Below are 24,109 nucleotides of genomic sequence, written 5' to 3'. Positions count from 1 at the left end.
TTGAATTTCAAAAAAATGCAGGAGTCCATACTTACTCGAAAAGGAGGGAAGAGGAGCTGTGACTGGGATAAGAAGCAGGGGAGAAAAGGAGAAAAAAGGGGGCACTCTTCTTCAGATAGGTAGAAGGAATGATAACATTAGAAAATTGGCACTTGATAAGCTTTCACGAATGTGTGTTACACCCCTGGGCAAAAATATTCGCTGGGTGCAGCTTATCTGCAGATAATGTCTGTTGCTTGGGAGAGAGGTATTGTTAAAACAAAAATCAAACGGAGACCAGCCTTGAAAATTCTCTGAGCAGGGGAAACCTGTTTAATCACACAGCACTTAATTTGCAAGACTAACTTGATCTGGATCCTTTCTTGCTTATGCCTCTGGAAATCATAAGCAAGACTCGAACTCTTAAGGTTGATAGGAGATAAGCACTGACCAGTTCCCTGTCATTTAAGAAAATTCTCATTTTATAACCAATCACTGTGCAGAACAGCCACTGGTTGCTTGCTATATTAGCTGCTTTATGACAACATACTCCTGAACCTCATTCCTTGTTTTGGTTTGAGTGCTTCCTATTTGCAAACTGTCTTCCTGATGTGTGCACGATAAACTTTAACTGATTACTAGTTTGGTGATTCATTGGTTTTATTTCTATCATTTCTGAACATTTGACAGTATTTTTGTGGAGAGAGCTGCCCGCTGATGCCTTGACTAAGTGATCCAACTTGGCATCATGGATGATGGGACAAAAGAACACTGTGCCTTCTCATGGAAATACACATCACCTCCTACTTTTCTTACTAAAATGTTGAACCTGAATCTAATCATGAGGAAACAATTTGATAAATCCAGATTGATATAGTCTACAAGACAATTGGCCTGGACTTTTCAAATAGTCCAAGTGATGAAAGATTTTTAAAACGTAGGAGGGCTAGAACTTGGGTGGTAGAGTACAGGAGTTTATAAAGAGGCATGATACTAAATGAAACAGGTGAATCTTTGGTAGAACCTGAATTTTCAAAGACGTGCGTGTGCGTGTGTGCCTGTTTATGACATTTTGAGACAACAAAGGAGATTTAAATATAACAGTATGTTAAATGATATGACAGAAATGGTATTAAATTTCTTGCATGTGATGATGGTGAGGTGTTTAGGGATGAAGCAGCATTGTGGGCAACTTTACAAAGGGGGGGGTTACCTATCTAGTGAAGAGAACGCAAATGTGAAATGGTGGCATTGAGAGAAGTCTGTACTGTCTTTCAACTCTTCAGTCGGTTTGTAAGTTTTCAAACCAAAAGGCTGGGATTAAAAAAGTGCAAGTTTACTTCCTCTTACTACGGAGGTTCACGTGGATACAGAGAATCAGCACCCTGAGAAGCCTCCCGTTCCGTGGCTCTCGGTGCTTTCGCTAAAGTTTCTCTTTCACTGCGGGGTCGAGACCCAGGGCCGTGGGAGGTGTCACCGAGTCTCCGGCCGCTACCACCCTTCTCTGCGGGAAACCGGCTCCCTGGTACCTGGGGCCCTCTGCGGCCAGCCAATCGCCGGCTGCCATGGGCGTGGCCGCGGCCGGAGCGGCCAATAGGAGCCGCGGCGGGGGCGGAGCTTGATGGGCGGGGTGGGTGGGGCCGGACGCAAGCGGCTTGAGCGGCCCTTGCTGCGCCGCAGCCTTTTTTACTGCTCTGGTGCCGGCCGGCTCCGGCCGCTGCTGAGCGTGGGTAGGAGGACTTGCCGAGCCACCGGCGCCGGGTAAGTGTCTGACCACTGGGCCGCGGCCGCGATGGCCGCTTCCGCCTGCTCCCGCTCGCTACTCAGCCCGCCCGCCCGCCCCTCTTTCGCTGCGGCGTCCGGAACCGGTCGGCCTGGGACTCCTTGCCCCGCCGCGGGCGGTGCTGCCCCTCCGGTCGGCCTCGGCCGGGGCTGGGACTGCGGTCGGACGGCGGGCCCGGAGAGCGCCGACGCGGCCGGGCGTGCTCGGGGGCTGCCGCTGCTCCCCGGGTCGCGTGCGGGGCCCGGCTGCCCGGGGCCCGAGGTTTTGGGGCCGGACCCCGCTCTTCCCGCAGGGACGCCGGCTCCCGGGCCTCAACGCTTGGCGGCGTGGAGTGACTTCGGTCCCAGTGTCTCAGATCCCAAGTGTGAGGCCCATGTGGGATCCCGGCGTGTGCGCCGCGGCCCCCGCGGCGTGTTTCTCCCGCCTCTGCTTCCTTCCCACTTGCGGTTCATTCAGAGCGTGCAGCCAGGGCGCCAGCGAGCTTCCTATTCTGGGAGAGGGCACGCTCGCTGGTCTGGGAATTGCCCCTGGGACACGCCGGGTTGGCTCACGTTTGGAGGGACGGGTGCAGTTCATTAGCTTGGAAGGTTCATGTAGCTCCGCATTGTAGCGTCTTTCTAGGTCTAAGTAATTTGATGTAAAAGCATTTGCAGTGTTCATCATTATTGCTCCTGCGCAAGACAGCCGGACGGTGTCGGGACTGCCCTGCAGGGTCGATTCGGCCTCCTCTTGGGAGAAAAGTTCAAAGGCATGAATTCTGGCCTTGGCTTTGCCGCTGCCAAGTTTCGTGATCGTGGGCTCAGTTAATTCATGTGACATGCGGTATGACTTCTAAGATGCCTTTTAAATTCCACGTTGCATAAGTCTGCGATGAGCTTATTTTGCATATTGTACCTTTAAAGGCAGTTGGAAATAGGAAAAGTCCATGAAAGGCAGATATATGGGGAATAAAGATTTAAGAGGGAACATTTTGAAGACTGTGATTCCAGTTTAAGACTGTAGACTTAACGGGGAACGCAGGTAAATTTGAAAAAACTTCTCTAGAATTAATTATATAACAGGAACTTGGAAAGCTTTCAGAAGTTCCAGCAGCAATCACCGTACTGTATTTTACCTCTTTTTGCAGCTGTGCAAATGAGGTAAGGAGAAAATAAGTACTAAGTAAGAGAAAATGACAGAGAGGGGATATGGGATACACATATCTTAAGTGTAGGGAGAAGCCTTTAGAATCCTTTATTTTATAGACATTTTTACTCAGGAAACACTTAATAGATGGAAAGTTCGTATTTCCTTTGCAGGAAAATCGCACATTTATTCAGAATGTGCAGAATTTCCTACCCTCTCCCTCCCTAATATTTTTTAACAGATTTGGAAAAATAGTGTCTGGCTTTGTAATTCATAGAGGACGGATCATGTGTTCCTTCAGGGAGACCTTAGCTTGTGTACATTGTAGCTGTGTGACTAGGGGAAGTCACTTTTCCTCTCTGAGGCGTCATTCCTCAATCGTGCAGTGTGGATAAGGATACATATTTCACAGGGCTGGAAGGATGAAATGAAATCCTTTCTGTGGAAAACGTATAGCGATGCCTGACATACCAGACAGTGGATAATGGCGGCTGTTGCTGTTAGAATTGTGTTTATAAGGCAGCTGAGAAGTGCTCACGGGGTCTGGCCGGCTAGAGGGATGGCCTAGAAGAGGAGTGCCGAGTGGGGAGCGATTCGCAAGCTCTGTTATCCGGCGCTGGAGTTTTTGCAGAGTGGTAATTCCTTCCCTGGTCTCAGGCTCAGGTGTTGCCCAGACACTAGTGACACAGCAGGCTGCCTGACTGTGCTGGCCTGTCAGTGTTGGGACTTGAGTAGAGTCGTGATTTCCCCCCAAAATTGTGCTAGGACAAAGAGAGCTCCGAAACAAAGAAATGATTTAGCTTCCTGACCCGAGGTTTCAGCTTGAGATAGCTGCAGCCCTGCCTCCGCTAGCTGTGGCCAGCACAGCTTCAGGACGTAGGTCTCCCATTCCGGTCTTAGCTAGAACCCTTTCTTGTTTGGCTCAGTAGCAACTACTGATACTCGCTGGTTGCTGTTTAACCCAACGTTCTTTCTTTGACACAGCAAGCATGAGCCTGGGAAGGCAGGCAGTAGGCTTATCTGATCAGGAATTCAGGCCTAGAGTTCCGAAAGGAAAAGAGAAGAGCCCAAAGGTAATTTTTACCCCCTTCCTAGCTAACTTTAAAAAATTGTAGTTGAATAGAAAGTACTTTCTTACAGTTTAACCAGGAGTGCGGGAATGGACTCTCACCTCGTGGTGGTGGTACACGTGAATAGGACCAAATGGGTATGTGCTCCATCCACTTGATTCAGAATCAGGGGGACGCAATTCCACATCGGTTTCGAGCTCTAGTTGAGTATTTGCATGGGAGTATAATCGAGAGGTTTTTTTTGGTTTTGATCTAACTAAAAACATTGATGGAAGAAAAACAGCCAAAAGTAGCCATTAAAACTAAACTAGTAAAACAAATAAGGCCGGGAGGAAATAAGAAAGTTAATCAGTGAGATGACGTAGGTCATATGAAAGTATAGTCTTTAAAAAAAATATTTGGCTTGTTTTTAAGTTAGAGGTCAGTGACCATTCCATTTCCCATACAGTTTTGCTGACATTTTGCAGGATACCTTGTGTGTGTATATGTATCTCTCTATATAAAGACACACATACACCACATATTTGTGTAGAAAAAAAATCACTACTCAATAAGATGCATAAAAAGAAGGGTCAACTGTAACATCATCACTGAGAATTAACTATTTAAAGTGGGAATTTAAGTGGTAAGTATTCCAAGGTGTGAATTGGCTGCGGGGGATTTAACTCGCTGATTTCTAGTAACAGCCCAGATGCTCGGAATGTCCCCGAGATCCTCATTCAGTACGTAGGGCCAGTGTATATACTTTTAGGAAGCTCTACAGTCAGGTGAGGAGCTACTAATAAGGAGCCTTACGGTCCACACAGCTACTTAATGCATATATAGTGTCACATCCAAGAAAATAAAAACCTTATGAAAGCCAGAGGGAGGGGGTGCTGGGAACAACTGCTTAATGGTTTTCTTTCCTGGTGATGTGATATTTTCGAACTAGATAGAGGTGGTGGTTGTACAACGTCCTGAATGTATGAGACGCCACCGAATTGCTCACTGAAATGGCTTATTTTAGAGTATGTGGATTTCACCTCTGTAAAAAACTCCTCCTGTCCCCCAATTTTTTGAATACCATCTTTGTATGTTGGAAAAATAAATTTCTGCTGTTTAGATCGACTGCCTTCTGAATGTTACATTCTCTTAACACCTGTGTCTTAAACACATTTTTGTTGTTTATAGGATGCATCTTATGAGAAGTACCTTTTTGGAGCTGCTTAGTAATATTTTCTTCTAAATTAAAACACCATCCCTCCTTTATGATTGCATTCAGCCTCAGGTGGTAGCAGAAGGAACATGGTACTTGGAATCAGAACACTTGGGTTGGAGGCCCCGTTCTGCCCCATTAGCCGGGTGGCCTTGGGCAAGGCACCTTGCTGGGGTTCCGTTTCCTAGTCTGTTTTTCTGTCCTCCTATCCCAAACTTGTTGGGGGATCTGCTGAAATCTTTTATATTAGACACTTTTCTAAAGCTACAGCACCTCCACACATCACTGTTATGTAGTTATTGCTGTCTTTTAAGTTTATTTATTGTGAGAGAGTGAGACAGTGAGAACGTTGAGGAACAGAGAGAGAGAGAGATCCCAAACAGTCTCTGCACTGTCACGTGGAGCGCTGTGTGGGACTGGAAGTCAGAAACAGTAAGAGCATGAGCTGAGCTGAAATCAAGAGTCGGGCGCTTAACCGACTAAGCCACCCAGGTGCCCCTACAGCCTTTTTTTTTTTTTTTTTGATTCAGGAGAATCTTAAGAATGGATTAAGGAAGGCACTACTGGACAGTTTATGAATTATTGGATTTATTATTAATGTGTTCTGACAGTTTATATAACTTCCAGTATTAATATTATATTAGGTATATAGTAAGACTAAAAATTATTTACATTCAGATATTATTAAATGTTTTTTGAGGATAATAAGGAGCTGAGATGAGTTTTTGGGGGCAAGGTTTGTTCTTGGTCCTGAAACACATAAAGCAAATGATGATTTTCAGGTTCCATTTTTAGAGTGCCTTTCATCGTACTTGTAACCAGTCTGAATTCGGTTAATGTCCATAAATGAGAATAGCTATAGGTAGATCTATTTATAGTCTCCTCTGGGTTCCTTGTGTTTTTTCTTAGTTTAAGCAAAACCCCCAGCCTTGTTGTTAACTGACATTTTTGTCAATAGTGACATTTCTTGAAAATTTAGTCTTGAGAAACTCCTGAAACATGAAGAGTACAAACACTGGGTGTATCTCTTACCAATAATGACTATAATAAATTATAAATTTTATTTTATTAAAAAACTTTTTAATGTTTATTTTTGAGAGAGAGAAAGAGAGACAGAGACAGAGCATGAGCAGGGAAGGGGCAGACAGAGAGGCAGAATCCAAAGCAGGCTCTAGGCTCTGAGCTGTCAGCACAGAGTCTGATGTGGGGCTCAAACCACAAGCTGTGAGATCATGACCTGAGCCCAAGTCGGATGCTTAACCCACTGAACCACCCAGGCGCCCCAGAAATTTTATTTCAAACCAAGAATAAGTACGGTTAATATTACATACACAAAAATATGTTTATCTACATGTTTCTCCTCTTAATGGATGTGAGGCCAGATTTACCAACTGAAAGTGCATAAAGTTGTGTATAATATGTAATGTATAATGAATGTGGGGGACCTGGCATGGCAGGCATGTCAATATATTTCGCAGTGTCTGAGCACCTTTTAAGTGACAGGAAGATGCAAGGCAGCATTTGTTGAGTGCCTTTTCTGTGCTAGTTTAAAAATGTATATTTAATCCCCGCAATTGAATTAACAGCTTGGCATTTTATTTAGCTTTGCAAATAGAAGTATCAGCTCCACCCCCAATTGATTGCGTTGGCTGCTTTGGTGGTGATGACATTGATGAGGAAAAAAGCCTTGAGGTGAATAGGAGCATCCCTGGGAAGGAAGTGATGTGGCTCTGACCCCAGAGTCTGCACCGAGCTGCCTCCCAGCTCTTCACACCATACGATTAAGAGAAGAACACTAACGTTTATAGAGTTAATGAACTAGAAGTATATTTTTGTACTTTTAAGTAATTGTCATTTTACCTTAGGATACTAGGTTGCACCGTTTTCTGCTCTGGTGCACCTGAAGGACTCACTAGGAAGTGGCAAACAAATAACATGTATTTGTTGAGTGAATGTGAATAGACTTTAGATAAAATGGACTACCCAGAAAAGAGCCTCCCTTGTGCTCAGCACATACACCATCTCACCTTCCCAGTGTATCATGTTACTTAAGGTCTGAACGAGATTTAAGGCAACTGATAAAAGACAGTTTAGTGGAGAGCCGGGCCTGGCTTTATGAAGGGGAGGCTCCCCTTGGGAAGTGTTGGGGTGTGGAGGGCGGTCACTGACGACAATCTGACGATGCTCTCCAAATGCAACACAAGTTTAAAGGAGAAATTGCTTGTGCATGAAGTTACGACTTTGAAATGCCTTCCCCTTTGTGTCCAGGAGAACCCCTGTGGGAGGCTATGTTTCTCTAACCAAAGGAGAAGGGACCAGTGGTGAAGATGTCGGCCCTCAACTGGAAGCCCTTTGTGTACGGAGGGCTGGCCTCCATCACGGCCGAGTGCGGTAAGGCACCCTCGGGGCTGGATCAGTGGCTCGCGAGCTGCATGTGACACTGATTAAAAGTTAAGGTTGTGATCTGGTGTTTGATGTGACTGGAGTTGAAGCACAGAATGCGAGAACATGAAACGCTAATCTCGGATTTCAAAACTTCCTCCTTTTGGGATGTTTTTCAGACAAATAGTCATTTTGGCTCCTAGCAGTTTAGGGGTCAAAGTTTACTGTGGAGAAAGTGGAACCTGGAATCAAACATGTTTTATCAGTCATTTCTAGGTTCCCTCTGTCCCTGTTATTCTTGTGCTTTTCCACCTCGCCACCGTTGGCACCTGTGGCTGCAGAAGAGTTTTGGGGAGCTCGCAGGTCTCCCCTTGTGCCAGATTTGACCTACTGTCATTGTGCAGTCACTCTGTAATTAGGCCGATCCACGTTGTCTGGTGGCTTCCTCTTCCATGGAGGTCCCGATCAGACCCCGTTGATCTGTCTCTGTTCCCCGTCGGAATTCCTTCACCAGGTGCTGATGGCACAGCTGCCCAGTGCCAGGTCGGGGCTGGTCACGTCATTTGCCTTCAGAGCTCGGGGCTGCTGTCCTGAGACTGAGGCTGCCCCCAACGAGCCAGTGAGGCCCAGGCCTGGGGGGTTAAGGCACGCTAACCACCTACCCACATGGTTCCCTGTGGGGGCGGACTCTCTATTCCACGGCGAATCCAGTTTGCTGACAGTGTTCGGAATTCGGGTGGACTACCTGTTGGCCGCTGTATTTAACATTTGTGCCTGTGTTCACAGATTGACTTCTAGACTACAGAACACAGAGTGAGAAACTCCTTCAGAAGATGAGCTCACCCTCTTCATTCCTATTGAACTTGTTTTTAGCCTTCACACATGCAAAAGATAGTAACATTTTAAAATGGATTTCCTGTTGGCGTAAATCATTCCCTAGACCTACTTTTCTTTTCTTTTCTTTTTTTTTTTTTAAAGCAATGCAGCCTCTCAAATCCTATGTAGAGTAAGATGAGAACCAAATAAAGGAAAATACTTTTGTGCATTTTGGGGGTATTTTTAATCTTCTGGTTCGTAATTTTTTTAAAATATTTATTTTGAGAGAGTGTGTGTGTGAGTGGGGGAGGGGTCGGGGGAGGGGAAGTGAGAGAGAGAGACAGAGAGAGGGAGAGAGGGAGGGAGGGAGAGAATCCCAAGCAGGCTCCACACTGTCCGAGAGCCCAACACAGTCGCAGGGCTCTATGTCATGAAGCGTGAGATTATGATCTGAACCAGAATCAAGAGTTGAATGCTTAACTGACTGAGCCACCCGGGTGCCCCCTAATACTTTTTTTAATAGAAAAAGGATTGCAAAGTATCTGCCATTTCTTAATTCTGTTTCTTAGTTTACATTATAGTCAAAATATTTCCTTAGTAATATATCACCATGTATTCTTTATTTGGTGGAATTTCTTTTTATCAAGTGAAATATTTCTTTTTTTTTTTTTTTTTATTTTAAGGTACTTTTCCAATTGATTTAACCAAGACACGGCTCCAGATTCAAGGCCAGACAAATGATGCAAACTTTAGAGAAATCCGGTATCGAGGAATGTTGCACGCCTTAGTGCGGATAGGCAGAGAAGAAGGGCTGAAAGCCCTGTATTCAGGGTAAGTAGACCCTTGTGCGTTTTTCTACTGAAAACAGAGACTTCATAGAGAAAAAGTAGAAACTTGAGGTATTTGAAAAGTAGCTTGGTAGATTTTTCATTTCAACTTGTATTTTCTATACATCTTTTATGTAGTGAATGTTGTGTTGAAAGTATGTTTTTTTATTATATTCAAATACAGCTAATACTGCAAAATTTATATGTTTCCACAAAACATTACATAATTCAGCGTTTCACTCTGACAAAAGCCCTTCTTCCCCCTTGACTATTCTGAATTACCAAGGTTTTTGCTCTAGGGAAAATGGTAGGGTATTCTTCGTGGGTAAGAGCTGTGAACCACTTTTCTATAATCCAACATTAGTGAACACTGTGCTGACGGCGCGGGCTAGGAGGGCGAGTAAGGCAGGTGCCTGTGTTAGCCCGGGCCCCTGCAGGAAACACAATGCACTTGGGTGGTTTCTGTGAGGTGACTTTAATGAAGGGACTACTTAAAGGTTAAGGGAACAGAGGAAGGATATTGCGGTACCTAGACACCTCCAAAGTGAGAAATTGTCACCAACGCTAGGCCCAAAGGGACAGAGACAGGAATGGTGTCAGCAGAGCCTGTTAGGGCTGGAGCCTTGAAGGAGCAGACAGTTGTTGAGGGATGCTTTTGGAGTGCCCAGGGAGAGATACCTCTCTTTCCCCTCCTCCTGCGCCCCCTCCTCCCGTCATCTACGAGTGGAATCCACCCTGAAGTCAGTTGGCAGGGTAGCCTGAGTGACACATGTGCGGGTACCACCCTCTCTGCGGGCGAAAAGCATCACAGAGAAGGCGAGACTGGATCCAGGCAGACAAATGGGGATCAGCAGCAACACACAGTCGTGAAGGGGCTGTCATTCAGTGGGGGCTGCGGCGGTGTAAACAGGATTACAGTGGAGTCTGATAACGAGTACTAGAGTCTGGTAGAGGCAGGGCACCAAGCCCAGACCCGTGGGGACAGGAAAGGGGGTGGGTTTCAGGAAGGCTGCTTGACCCAGGAGGTGCTGGGTCTGAGCTTGAAGGATCAAGAGTGAGTTTGCCAGGTGAGGTTAGAAGGGAACTGTTGGGGAACCTGGGTGGCTCAGCTGGTTAAGCAGCTGACTCTTGATCTTAGCTCAGGTCTTGAGCTCAGGGTTGTGAGTTCAAGTCCCACATTGGGGCTTTTGAGTAGGCGCGGAGCCTACTTAAAAAAAAAAGAAAAGGGAAGCGTATTTATACAGAACCAGCAGTATGTGCAGGAAAGCGTGGTGCATTCTAGGCACTGCAAGTCTATTGGCCTAGGGGTAGTGTTGGAGTTGCTGAGTAGCAAGAGATGGAGTTGGAGCCCTAATAAGGCAGCAGGACACAGACAGCCTCAGGACATGCGAAGCATCTTGATTTCATCTAGGACACCACAGGTCCCAAATCGATGCTGCACAGCCCTCCTACCTACCAAAGGTTTTTGTTTCTCACTTGAGCCAATACTGTAAACTATGAGAAATTGCACACAGAAACCTGATTCCATTTTCTTGAGAAAAGTCACCATCTGGGCCCATGTTCATTCACTTAGGATAATACTAATAGGTGTCAAGGATGCCTCCTCTGGTTCATGGAAACGTCTGCCTCTCACAGGATGTATGTGTGTGCAGTTAGACCAGCCCGTGTCACTCAGTTAAGGCATCTGCCTTGTACCCATAAGTGCTTTTGTTTGCTGTGCCTGTGGCAGACAGAAGCTGCTGGGGGGTTTAAGTTAGGGGGACTGATGTGATAGGGTTTCCATGGTAAAAAGAAGCCGGTCTGCTGTGGGGAGAGAGAATGAGAACTGATAACAGTGGAAGCAGCCTGTCACGCGGGAAGCAAGGACAACGACTTTCTGACCAGAGGGGTTGTCTTGGACACAGAGAGAAAGAAGACAGCCTGTTTAGGGAATGGGGTTGCCCTGTTACGTGACCTGATATACGAGGGGGTGTGGAGGAAGCAGGGGACAAGGCTGATGTCTTGATTTCGAGTTTTCGGCTAAGGTGTTGATGGAGGTTCCAGTCTCTGGTCCAGTTAACTGAGAGGAGAGCTGATTGGTTGGGGCGGGAGGATTAGTTCACTGTGGGACACTCGATCTGGGGGTGGGTGTAGGACACGCGAATTGGCAGTTGGAAATGCACCGTTGGATCAGTGTTGGAAGCAGGAATTTCGGAGTCGTAAGCCTTGGACAGTGTCGAAGCCACAGGAGTAGATGAGCTCACCCGGGAGTGTGTGGAGCGGGGAGAGAAGGAAGCATAGGACAGAGTTCCCAGAATACCCTGGAGGACAGAGGTAGGGAGGCTGCGGAGAAAAGGAGAGAAATGGCAGAGGGGATGTGACACAGCTCGGGGAGGAGACCGCACGCAGGACAAAGGGTGGACAGCAGCAGGTACCACAGAGAGGTCATGGAAGTACTAAGTGAACCGCATCATTTAATTTAGTGACAACGATGTCAGTTAGTCACCTTGGTGGTGAGAGAGGGAAGGCAGACTGCGTTTCCAGAAGGAAGTGGGCAGCACAGGAACAGCTGAGGCAGGTAACTGTCCCAGGATGGTTCTGGGGTCTGCAAGGCCGAGAGCGGGAGAGGAAATACTGGAGCAGGGCCCTCAGGGAGATGGGAATTGGGCTCTAGAGCAGCAGCCGAAGATGTTGGCAGACGGCAGATTTCACGAGGCACCTTGTCCTGAGAAAGGACAGCCCTTTCATTTGAATAGAACTCCCTGTTCACTTACATTTTCATTAAGGACAACTACAGGGGGCTGAACTTCCATGTAGTGAACTAATAATTTGCACACATTTAATCAGAACCCAGCTATATTTTTATTAGATTTTGAATTTTGAGAACTCTGAGCAGTTTGATTGTGGAAGGCTGATATCTCTGTGTGTGTCTTCTAGAGGTTTTAAAGTGCTTTTTAGAATGTATATATATATTTTATTTTTTGAGAGAGAGAGAGAGAAAGAGAGAAGGCACAAGTGAGTGAGGGGCAGAGAGAGAGAAGTGAAGCTCACCCAAAGTGGGGTTTCGAGCTCATCAGATGTGGGACTCGAACTCATGAACTAAGATCATGCATGTGTTACAGTCAGAAGCTTAACGACCGAGCCGCCCAGGTTTTAGAATTTCTCTGTGCTCTTGTACGTTGGTTTGACAGGATTGCCCCCGCGATGTTACGCCAGGCTTCCTACGGCACCATCAAGATAGGCACTTACCAGAGCTTGAAGCGGCTGTTTGTTGAACACCCAGAAGGTGAGTGAGAAACCTTTTCTGCACTGGTGGACAGGAGGTGGGTTGGTTGTGTGTCTTTTTAGTCAAGTCAAGATCAGATTTTCTTGAGCCTAATTGTGACTTTACTGCTGAGGAGAACTCTGGGTGTAAGGTCTGAATGAACTGTGCTTGCTTGAAGCAAGTTCTGAGCTGTCAGCACCTGGTTCAAGTGGGGCTTGAACCCACAAACCGTGAGATCAGACACTGAACCAACTGAGCCACTCAGGCGCCACAAAGCCAGTCAGTTCTTGGCTGAGTTTAGGGGAATAACAGTTAAAAGGAGCAATCTCTACAAATATTTTAGTTATCCTCATCTCCAAAACGCCTAGACTAGAGGATGTGTTGTTATAATTCCAGCCCACTTAAAATTTTCTAAAATCAGGAATGATCACCTGTTTTTCAGGAAAGCAGTGAATACCCTTCTTAGTGTCAAGAACTGAGTTCTAATACTGTATTGCTGATTGACTCTGTGACTTTGCTTTAGTCCGTACAACTTGGTTTCCAATGGGATGAGCACCAGTCAGCTGTTGCGTGAGAGAGGTCAGCAGGAGCGGACGTGCTGTAGCAGCTGAGTACACTTCAAATTAAATACATCCGGTGTGCTTTAAAACGTATCTTACTGGTTATCTCATAGAAGTGTATCTTTTTTATTCTCTTATGAGATACACTTATCTTAATTAGTACAGTAATAGGCATTTACACACAAAAGTGAATTGATAGATGGCTGTTCACTTTGCATGATAGTTCACATCCTTTTTAGATGCCAAGTAATTTTGCAGCACCTGGCGGCTCAGTCAGAAGAGCCTGCGACTCTTGATCTCTGGGTCATGAGTTCGAGCCCCCTATTGGGTGTGGAGATCATTTAAATAAATAGATATTTTTTAAAAAACTCTCTTTAAACTACAAAAACAAATTGAAAGCAAACAGACGTCAAGTAATCTTGCTAGGCAAAGTCCCGTTAAGCCAGCAAAATTCCCAATATTTTAAAAATTGCTCAGTTCATAAAGCAGAAATTTTATTATTCTCTTAAGATCTACAAGAGGTATGCAAATGAGTTTACACCGATATTTGAGTTACTGATAATGAAAAGCTCTTACATACAAGAAGTCGAATACTATGTGCCTATTTATAGATGAAACTCTACTGGTAAATGTGGTGTGTGGAATCCTCTCTGGAGTCATATCCTCAACCATTGCTAATCCAACGGACGTTTTGAAAGTAAGTAGTGTTCTCCATATCTTATAGGCACATTCCCGCCACATTTTCTTACTGGAACAACGTTTAGATAATGAAAGTCTGCAAATGTAACATACACTGTGTGTGTGAACTTGTGTACAAGTTAAGTGCCATGAAGACTCTGACTTATAAACACCCACCAGGTGGATTTCTTACTGATAACGGACGCGCTCAAAAGTAGAGCTCTTTGTGGAGACAAGGTTTTTGGTGATTAAGCAGAAAAAAAATTGAGGCTTGGATGCATTTGAATTTCATTTTCATTGAAAATCTTCCTGATTTTATTGGTTCATTAAAAATTGAGTAGCTGCAAATTCTGTACAAGTCCACTCATTAATGATCATTTCTGAATGTGTGCTGTTATCTGTTAACTTGATTTCAGGAATTAATGATGGAAATGTTTCCTTACCACAGTTAGACATAACACATTGGATGGCCTTATTGACAATAACAGGGAAACTGCCTCCTTAAATCCTTTCTGGAGCAAGGCAAGGCAATAAACTAATTTAAGTTGTTTTTTTAATGTTTATTTATTTTTGAGAGAGAGAGAGAAAGAAAAAGAACATGCGAGTGGGGGAGGAGCAGGGAGAGAGGGAGACACAGAACCCAGAGCAGGTTCCAGGCTATCAGCACAGAGCCCGAGGCCGGGCTTGAACTCACGAACCAGCGAGATCATGACCTGAGCTGAAGTCATGCTTAACTGACTGAGCCAGCCAGGTGCTCCAAGGGAAGAAGCTAATTTAAACAAAAGAGCAATTAGGCAGGAGTTACTTTTTCAGCCCTCTCAGGATGTTCGTCTCTGTCCCTTCCTATGCTTTTTGCTCCTGTTAGTTAACAAGCATGCACTGTGCTCCTGCCTTCTGCCAGGTGACGTACTGTGTGCTTAGAGTCCAAAAATGAGTACGATAGGAGCCTGCCCTCAGAGCCCTCCGTCTAATGGGAGATTCTGACAGACGTCTGCACTGGCGGCGGCAGCGTGTTGAGGGCGCTACGCTGAGGCGTGGTCAAGGTGCAGCGTGTGCCAGGGTGCTTCTGCTCTCATTTTACCCTTTGCTGGGGAAAAGTGGAGAAAAATAGCCACACTCCCCTTAATCTCTTAAACCTATGTTGGGCTTAGGGAAAGGCCGTTCCCGTGTTTTGGTTTATTTTCCCATGTGCGTGGCAATAACAGTGTCCTTTAGAAGTTGGAGGTAATGTTTTTGCTCCCTAAACAGAAATAAGGTATCAATTTGTGGTGGTAAATCCCTTTTAATTTTAAAAAGTACAGAGAGCTACACCAACCATTATTTTTATGTTGGCATCTTGGTCATGTGAATTCCACAGCCGTTGTCGAGCGTATTTGTACATTCAAGTGTAACAGAGTGTGACAGGCATCATGTGGGCATCCCGTGCTCGGCTCGCCTGCATGCCTTTTGGTTCAGCTGGTTGGAAATAGTAGTGGCTTGAAGTAACTAATTTAAGAAATCTGCTTGTCTTTGCTTAGTGCTGCCAGCTCTGCTGGATGTTCCTATTAATTATGTGAAATCTTAGTATTACCGTCACCTTCTCTTTCCTACTTATTAACCTATAAGGACATACACAATTTTCTTTCCTTTTCAAAAGGCTTTTTTAAAAAACCAGGTTTTTTCTGACACTTAATGAGCTCTGGGTTCTGCTGAGTTCATTTTGTTGATTCCAAAGTGCCTAAGAACCAAGCCTTAAAAATGTTTTGTCTCCAAAGGACTTTTCAAGCTAGCATGATGGTCATATTTATACTATAATTCTTTTCTTTTAATGGCTATTAAATAACAGATTGAATGATATTTAGAAGTCTACATTCGGGGAGAAATGTGCTGTTTTCTTCTCACGTTAATGTTTAAAATAATTTCTAGATACGGATGCAAGCACAGAGCAGCACCATTCAAGGGGGGATGATAGGCAACTTCATTAACATTTACCAGCAAGAAGGAGCGAGAGGATTGTGGAAGGTAAGCCTGCAAGACAGAGCCAGCTGTCTTCGTTAGTGCTTCCCTGTTCTTGTTTGAATTTGTTCTTCCTGTTTCTATCATTTACTTAATCCAAAAGGCAAAATGGAGTAAGGATGGGAAGAGGAGCGGAGTCTGTCCTTGAAGTTACTTTCTTCCTTAATTTCCTAACTGGAAAATGGAAACACAAGGAATATGTCATATTTTAAAATACCTTTTGAATAATTCATGTAAAATTATGAAGAAGATTGAGGATTTTGTTGTTTCCTTTTTCTTTAAAAAATTCTCATAGAGAAGGGTTTTCTAGGTTATAGCTTAATGCTGGATTATTATTTTTTAAAGTTTATTTATTTATTATTTTGGGAGGGGGGAGAGAGGGAGAATCCCAAGCAGGCTTCATGTTGTCAGCTCAGAGCCCGATGTGGGGCTTAATTCCACGAACCGTGAGATCATGACCTGAGCCCAAATCAAGAGTCTGACACTGAACTGACTGAGCCACCCAGGCGCTCCTGCATTTTTCGTGTGTGTGTATGGCTTCCTGGTCCTTAAGTGGAGACCGTTACTAGGCAAGCGCTGCTGTGGAATGCTCTTTCCTGGAATTCTACTGACCTGTCAGTTCACAGAATAGACCGTAAGGGTCATCCAGGACAGTCTTCTCAGTGTGTACTAGGAAACCAGAGCCTCTGCGAGGTGACTTGTCCTGGCCGCGTCTGGCCAAGGTCATACAGTTAGCGCCAGAATCGGAACTGGACTTGAGCTTCCGACTTTGTTACCCTCTGTTCTTTTCTACTCTGTCACTCTACGTTTTTTGACAAGGCCTGTTCCAGGGAGAGCTATCTGAGTCTTGATTATTTATCTTCTTACCCAGGGCGTGTCCCTTACTGCGCAGAGGGCTGCTATCGTTGTCGGCGTGGAGCTACCGGTCTATGACCTCACCAAGAAGCACCTGATTCTCTCGGGCCTGATGGGAGACACTGTCTATACCCACTTCCTGTATGTTCATAGATTTCCAAAAAAAATAATATTTTAGGTATGCTTGAGTTCAGGGTGGCAATTTGCTACAGATTTCTGGAAAGTTTAAAGAAGTATGTTATAAAAGTATTATGCTCTCATATTTGGAGAATTACAATTCAGAAGTGAACTAGGACAAAGTAAAAGTCCTTATCTGTTTACATAAGTAACCATCGGCAACAGCTTGTTTTTAGGCACATGCAAATCTGTCTACAAAAATATTGTGTACTTTACTACACGAGCAAGATCATGGTTTGCATTCTCTAACTTGGCTTTTTATTTCTATCGTTTTCATTTCTTAGCTTCATTGAGGTATATTTAACCAACAAAGTTGTAAGCTCTTCAAAGTGTACGACATAACGATTTGATACACCTGTCCGGTGTGAAAGGCTCTGCCCCAGAGTTCACTAACACATGACATTCCTTCATGTGTCTGTGATTGACATTCCAGAACCTCAAAGGTATTCTTGGTTGAGGCTGGACTTTATAATCAATGTCATATTTAAGAAGTCTGTGCAGCGCTTTAGATTTGGATGTCCTTCTGGAAACATACCGTCTTGTCGTATGTCAGTTGAACGTAGTTTGGGAGGAGGCTGTTTCCTGCCTTTGTTGATGGTGGTGAACTTCCGCTTTCCCGCTGGTATCTTTCTCACAGCTCAAGCTTCACCTGTGGTCTGGCCGGGGCCCTGGCCTCAAACCCTGTGGATGTTGTGAGAACACGTATGATGAATCAGAGAGTCCTTCGAGACGGCAGAGGCTCTGGCTACACAGGTACCCTGGACTGCTTGCTACAGGTGAGAGGGCGTGTTCAGCTGTGCTGGGATGGGAAGTCCTCTCACAGCTCGTTAGCTTCCGTGTTACCCTCGCAGGAGTTTCCTCTCAGGGTCAGAAACATGACGGTTTCGAGTAAAACCCTCGTCCCTTGTAATTGTATGACTGGTTGATGTACAGACTCTGTCCCTCAGTCTCCTTGTTAGTGAAGGGGGGCAATAATAGCACGTGTGTCCAGGGTTGGTGTAACAGTGATTGAGAAAATGCCTGGGAAAGAGCGTAATGCCTGGGATACTGTAGCAAAGCCTTGTTGGTATAGTTAATAATAATGAAGGACACTTATGAAATAAGCAAGCTTATTTTACTTAATCTTCAACATTCTAGTGGTTTGTTTTAATCATTGAAACTGCCCCTCAAATGTGTGTGAATATCTGTGTGTGTGTGAACACACATATATGTATGTATATATTTTAACCTAAGGAATAACTAAATTTTGAGGGTTATTATAATTACCATGAGTGGTGCTCTGAAGCCCTGAGATGGTACCCAGTTTGGGCCACACTGGGGCCAACTTTTATAAATACACAACCTAGATGAATGTTTAGAAATGAAAGGTCATTTTCTTTATACCTCTGCTCTGCTGGGAAGGATGAGAAAAGAATCCTACTTTCTGACATCACGAGAGAGCTGTGTCTCCCTCCTCCTGATCAGACTGGCCTGAATGTCCCTCATTCAGACATCTCTCAAAAGAACACGTCAATGCGACTATCATTTTCACCTGAAACACTGGGGCTTGCTGTTCCCGGGAGGGGGAGAGTTTGCAGCTCTCTCCCTGTCTGGACCGCCAGAGCCAGGGGTTAGCCACGCGCGGCCGCCCTGTTCTCTGGCGTGGTGCCGGTGCCTCCTAGACTTCACGCCTGCTTTACCCACGCAGAGTCGCTTGTGTTACTCACCTCACGACGTGAAGTAGTGGTGCTCGGGCTACATCTTTACCACCATTGCTTCACTTCTTTATTTCCGATCTGCTTGTGAGCGCGAGTCCAAGGAGGCAAGAGATCCTAATTGGAATTAAATCTCACTCCTTACTCCTTCCACTGCCATGTGTCTGCTTGGGGTGGGCTGGTGGGACATGGAGCCTTCGCCTTCTCCCCTGCAGAAGCCTTCAAAGAGCAAAAGGAGGCAGGGGGCAATGAGTTTTTAAGTAGTCTTCTCAAATAGGGTTTTATTTTTAAGAAAAATGACTATTCAGTCTGCCTACTAATTATTAACACATTTGACATGATTGGAAAGTTGGCTGTTAACTTGTGCCCCCCCTTCTAACAGACATGGAAGAATGAAGGTTTCTTTGCTCTGTATAAAGGGTTTTGGCCGAATTGGTTGAGACTTGGTCCTTGGAATATCATTGTATCCTTTTCTGTTGCAGTATGTCTGAAAGAAATGTGTAGCTAAAGGAATATTATTTGTATAAGCTGACGTGATTAATGATCATTTAGAAGTGGGTTCTTATTTTTTTGAGTTCCTCCAATTCTAAGACATAACTATTCACTTTCTGTCTTGGAAGGTATAAAATCTCTGTGCTGGGCCAAGTGAATCTTGGTATAGTGATAGTATTATTGAAAGGTAATGATATCAATAAAAATTTCTGTTCAGACTCTGTTTTAGAAGCCGAGAATATTTACGATTACAGAGAGAGACGAGGATTGATTTTATAGCCTTAGCCACTCTTGGGAAGGATGCAGTCTGGCAGCGTGGTTCTAGAATGCTTATTTTAGAGAGTGCCTGAGGATAAACAGGAATTAGCTCTTGAACTATTTGGCCCGTAAGCATTGTTCCCTGTTTGCCAAAGTGGGAGGCAGGAAAGAAGCTGTTCATTAGACATGAAAAGGCAGAATGATAAAGAAGGAAATGTGGTTTTCACCATCCTCTGTTTTTCTTTATCTGTGCCTCCCTCCTGCGGAAGGCCTGCGTAGCGCTGACCCTCAAGGGGGCTTCCAGGGCTTGCTGTCTTTCAGTTTCACATAGAATTTACTGTTTTGGCAAGTGTGCTCACCACAGCAGTCCCCAAAGCCGGCCGGCATGATGTAATCTTCCGAGAGGCTCTTGGAGCTGCCACCAGGGCACTGATGGATCTCGGCTGTGATTGTTCTGTTCCAGGCTGGCCCTGGGAAGGCTAACGGGAAGACCTTTTGGGGGCGGAGAAGGATGGAGCCCCCGGTATTTAATCATGTCCATGGCCTGTGGTCTGCCCTGACACTTGTCAGATGTGCTGTCCGGGAGTCCGCTTTTATGTGTCAGTGTCGCTAAGATGGCGTTTTCGTTGTCAGCCTTAACCATTACCTGCAGTTTTTTGTGACGTACGAGCAGCTGAAGAAATTGGATTTGTGACCAGCCAAGGCTGCATGAGACAGCGCTCTGAAAACGCCTACTTCCGAAACAATAAAGCTTCCTGTGTTTCACGCTGCTTCTCACTTGCTTGGTTCATCACGGATTCTGAAGCGTGAGCAACAGATGAAGGTGGGGTTGGTTCAGATTGCTGCGTGTTGGCAGTGGACGCTCTGCATCACATGTTTAGTGCCACAAACGAACATCCACACACTGGTCCTTACCACGGAAGTGCCCTTCGACATCGAAGACAGCGTATAAAACGCATGTTTCTTGCTAAAGAAAACTTGCACGAAGATCAGGAAAGATCAGGAACTATGTTGTTTTCTCCAGGGGACGGCAGCACCTGTGGCCCCGCAGCTAACCGCTGAGGAAACACACTGCTCCAGGGAAGCTCGTCGGGGCCACGGAAGAGAGCCTCCGCCAGGCTGTTCTTGTTCCTGACCTTCTGGGGACGTTCGCTCCTTGTTGGCTCGAGAAATTTCCCGTGCGGAGACCTGGCCCTTTCGATTCCAGGTGTAAACAGTGCAGGAAATAGATCTCTGGAATATTGCACTGCTTTATAATTTCCTATCTTGGCAGGATCTTTCACTTACAGTAAGTGATTTTAAGCCTTTGAAGGCTTGACCTTTGTGAGGAATCGTTACAAAGTATTAATACCTAAACCCATGACGGTGTGATACGTTGGCTTTGAAAATGGCAAGGCCAGTGTTGCCGGGAGGGGTTTTTAGCAGCTTGGGTCCCGTCGTAAGTAATGTTGGTAGCTTGCTCTCATTTTTAGCGCAGTTTATTATTTTCCAGTCGGTAAAATGGAGACATGACATTTGTCGATGTTGAGGGTCAAATGAAGAAAATCGCAGCTGCTGGAACTTGACTTGAGGGTCAGCGTGTTTACCTCAGTCATGCTGTTAGCCAGCTGGGGTCCCACAGGCGGGTGTAGAGAAGAGTCGGTTTACCACGGGACACTCACTGGAATCCCCGGCGAAGCCCATTGCCAGAGGCCTTGCGGGAAGGAAGAACACGGTGTAAGTTACAGTTTTAGTACGTTTTCCTTAGCAAGATGGTGCGAGTGAGTTGACGAATTGATTTTTCTGGATTTCCCAGATTTTACTTCAGTTCCGGTTATGTCTTATTAAAATATTTCCTGTCTCGGACTTCCTGACTGGTTCGGATGGAAAGCGCTTGCTTGAAACTTTAAAAAACCCTTTCTTTAGTACCACACCTGTTTTCTAGTTTCTGAAAGCGGTCCATGGTGTCTTCCTTTCTCTTTCTTAGAGACAACAAAAATCATTCTCCCTTTCCTTTCTCTCCTTCATCTTGTTCCTTTGAAAATAAAAAGTGACTCCAAGAGCCCTAAGACCTTTTTACGCTAATAGCAGACAGCCCCAGGGAAGGGGACGTGGTTACGCGGGTACTGTCAGTTCTGCCCTTCGGGTACAGTAAATACACCTTGCCTGGGGTTCTGGGGCAGACCCTCCCCATTGTGTGCTCCGTGGGTTCGCGGAGTGTCCGACTCTGGGTCGCCACCTCCCTTGAAGCAGAAGAGAGGAACCCAGGTTTTTCTTACGGATCGGGCAGTTTTCCCGCCAGTCACTTTCCCTTGGCCTTCTTTATTAATGTTTACTTGGAAAAAGATTTTGTGATGCGGAATTGCACTTCCAAAATAGAGACAATCACTGAAAAGCGAGAGGCAGAGGCCGTGGCGTGGCATGTAGGGTTTCCTTGGTTAAAGACGTAGCTGAGAGTCCAGATCCCAAGCCCCAATCTAGACGGGACTCTGCAGAGCTGAGCTCACTGGGGCCCCGCTTCTGGTACTGAAGCCGGAGATTTTCTTCCTTCTTACCAAGACATTCCATTGACGTGGTAAGGGCTTTCTCTGGAAAGGCTTTCACTTTTGAGTTCCTTGAGTTTAAAGGATTACTTTTTAAGAGCCCTTTTTTTTTTTTTAAATGAAGAAAACAATCTATATTTTTAAGTGTATATACAATTTCTAAAACAGTAGAAGCAAGGCATTTTGAAGACCGGAAAGAGTCAACGTCATGCAGCGTTCATTCTATCAGTTTATTCAAATTAGGTATATGTTCATACCAGGATGAAAAGAAGCTCAAACCTCACTATAACACTTGATCACGTTTTTAAGACAAAAATAGAGTGTTTCTCCAGTGTAAATTTATTAAGCACATTATATAGAACAGGATCTTAACCTGTTTTGGTTTTTCTGCTTCCTGAAAGAGTTCATGCAACTGCCATGCTCCTAACCAAGAAAGAACTTAGGGATTTGGAGACTCGGTCCCCTTATTTTCAGGGGTGTGGCTACAGGTCCTCCCCACCCCCCTGGATATGGCTTAAATGTGGCAAAAGGATTTTTAGCTTTTATAACTGAAATGAAGATAACGGATTTTTTTGTTTGTTAGTGGATTTGTGTAGTCATTGATGCTAAGTGTTGACGATCTGTGATATAAAAATGGCCCCTATTCATATTTATTCATGAGCTAGAAATAGAATGTATTTTATAAACACTATACATTTTCATAAGCCTTTATATTTCAAGCTCTTTATTTAAGCATTGTTGGAATATGTAGCATAAACCTTGTTTCATTATTTAATAAACTGGACTAATACATAATAATCCAAATGCTTTGTGGTTATTTTGGATAAAAAGAAACGTTTAAACAAAGATAAGCTCCAAAGAGCCCAGAAGGTTGGAGTAGAAATGGCACTTGTGAAAGTGGCTACAGACATTTGTCCTCAAGGAGAAGTTGTTGGGATCACATCTTTCTTTCTTTTTTTTTTTAAAGTTTATTTATTCTTGAGAAAGAGCACAAGTGGCAGAGGGGTGGAGAGCAAGGGAGAGAGAAAATCTCAAGTAGGCTCCATGCTCAGCGAAGAGCCTGACACGGGGCTCCATCTCAGGTTCGGGAGATCCCGACCTCAGATCATATCAAGAGTCTGATGCTTCACCTCCACCCAGGATCTTCTCAATTGCCTGGACACCCTTACGACCTCCTATTATTTGGAAACCTCTGTAACCCAGTAGAGGCCAGCAACTTTGGTTTGTGGACCGGTTTGGCAAGGTACCCTGGAGATGGAGAACACCAGGGTGATGACATCTATGCCTTGCCCTTTCAGGTTCCCTGAGTCCTTCCAGCATTTGGTGTTGGCTAGAGACCGGAGCTGGGATGTTTGGTTAAGTGTGGATCCGGCAGAGGCACTTCTGCTTGGCAAAAAAGAACCAGTGGATGAAATGCAAATCTAGTACATTGATTTTTTCACTTAAGAATATTTTCAGAGTTGGGGGTGCTCAGTCATGTCCAACTCTTGATTTTCACTCAGGTCATGATCTCACGGTTCGTGGGATCAAGCCCCACATCAGGCTCATGCTAACAGCATAGAGCCTGCTTAGTATTCTCTCCCTCCTCTCTTCTCTGCCCTTTTCTCCACATGGGATCTCTCTGTCTTTCTCTCTCAAAATAAATAAACATTTAAAAAAAAGAATATTTTGGGGACGCCTGGCTGGCTCAGTCAGGGGAACAAGTGATTGTCCATCTCAGGGTTGTGAGTTCACGCCCCACATTGGGAGTAAAGCTTACTTCAGCAAAAATAGAATTAGTTAAATTAAAAATTAAAAACTCATTCCCTGGGGAGACTGGGTGGCTCAGTCAGTTGAGCATCCCGACTTCTGCTCAGGTCATGATCTCGTGGTTCATGGGTTCATCCCCTGCGTCCGGCTCTGTGCTGAGAGTCTGGAGCCTGCTTCAGATTCTGTGTCTGCCTCTCTCTCTGCCCCTTTCTTGCTCACATTCTCTCTCTTCTTCAAAAATAAACATTAAAAAAATGCTAAAAACTCATCCATAAAATTTTATATATATATTTTCTAGGTGCCTGTCTTATTAACATTTGAATTAAATATGATGGTTTAGTGAAAAAAATAGAATCTGGGAGACAGGGAACTTTCTCAGTTCTCTGCACCTGGGAGATTCAGTGCTGTACATGCCTGACTTAATGTGAAGGTTACTGAGGAGCACTGCTGCTGACGTTTCTCAAATATCTGTGGACAGTAGAACCCTCACGTGCACCTATTAAGACACATTTGGCTTTTAATCCAGGTTATGTATTTCTAAACTAACAGCTGGGAAAATCTAATGCTAAATTTTTGGTAGATTATAACTAGATCCATTCTGAGGAAGACAAGACAAGGGCAGTATGAGAAATAGGTTTCTTGAAAGCTTGATGCAAATAATGGAATGAAGAGCAAAACACTGGAAACGTCCTATATGTATATACGGCC

The 24,109-nt window shown here is 44.8% G+C and overlaps 1 protein-coding gene across 3 annotated transcripts; it reads left to right on the top strand.

Annotated features, from left to right (window-relative positions):
• Positions 1-1,658: 1,658 nt before the first annotated feature.
• SLC25A30 (solute carrier family 25 member 30) lies at positions 1,659-20,975 on the top strand. Of its 3 annotated transcripts, XM_039254376.1 has the most exons (10): positions 1,659-1,740; positions 7,421-7,543; positions 9,034-9,181; positions 12,348-12,442; positions 13,593-13,678; positions 15,565-15,660; positions 16,526-16,650; positions 17,324-17,462; positions 18,763-18,843; positions 19,783-20,975. In XM_039254376.1, the coding sequence occupies exons 2-10, from the start codon at positions 7,480-7,482 to the stop codon at positions 19,822-19,824; spliced, it is 876 nt and encodes a 291-aa protein (XP_039110307.1). In that variant the 5' UTR covers positions 1,659-1,740; positions 7,421-7,479; the 3' UTR covers positions 19,825-20,975. The 3 variants fall into 3 exon arrangements, with proteins under 3 accessions (XP_039110307.1, XP_039110308.1, XP_039110309.1); XM_039254377.1 differs by lacking the exon at positions 18,763-18,843 and having other exon boundaries at positions 19,764-19,810; XM_039254378.1 differs by lacking the exon at positions 7,421-7,543 and having other exon boundaries at positions 1,668-1,740.
• The last annotated feature ends 3,134 nt before the right edge of the window (positions 20,976-24,109 follow it).

The sequence above is a fragment of the Hyaena hyaena genome, unplaced genomic scaffold (assembly GCF_003009895.1).
Source record: "Hyaena hyaena isolate Hyena2069 unplaced genomic scaffold, ASM300989v1 scaffold_483, whole genome shotgun sequence".
In the NCBI taxonomy this organism is placed as follows: domain Eukaryota; kingdom Metazoa; phylum Chordata; class Mammalia; order Carnivora; family Hyaenidae; genus Hyaena; species Hyaena hyaena.
Note: the sequence above shows the minus strand (reverse complement) of the source record. Positions and strands in the feature narration are given on the sequence as shown.

Excerpts from the sequence above, each read along its gene's own strand:
- SLC25A30 (XM_039254376.1), top strand. The coding sequence starts at position 7,480 with ATGTCGGCCCTCAACTGGAAGCCCTTTGTGTACGGAGGGCTGGCCTCC. Across the intron at positions 15,661-16,525 it reads GAGCGAGAGGATTGTGGAAG|GGCGTGTCCCTTACTGCGCA; the intron begins GTAAGCCTGCAA and ends CTTCTTACCCAG. Across the intron at positions 17,463-18,762 it reads CCCTGGACTGCTTGCTACAG|ACATGGAAGAATGAAGGTTT; the intron begins GTGAGAGGGCGT and ends CCCTTCTAACAG.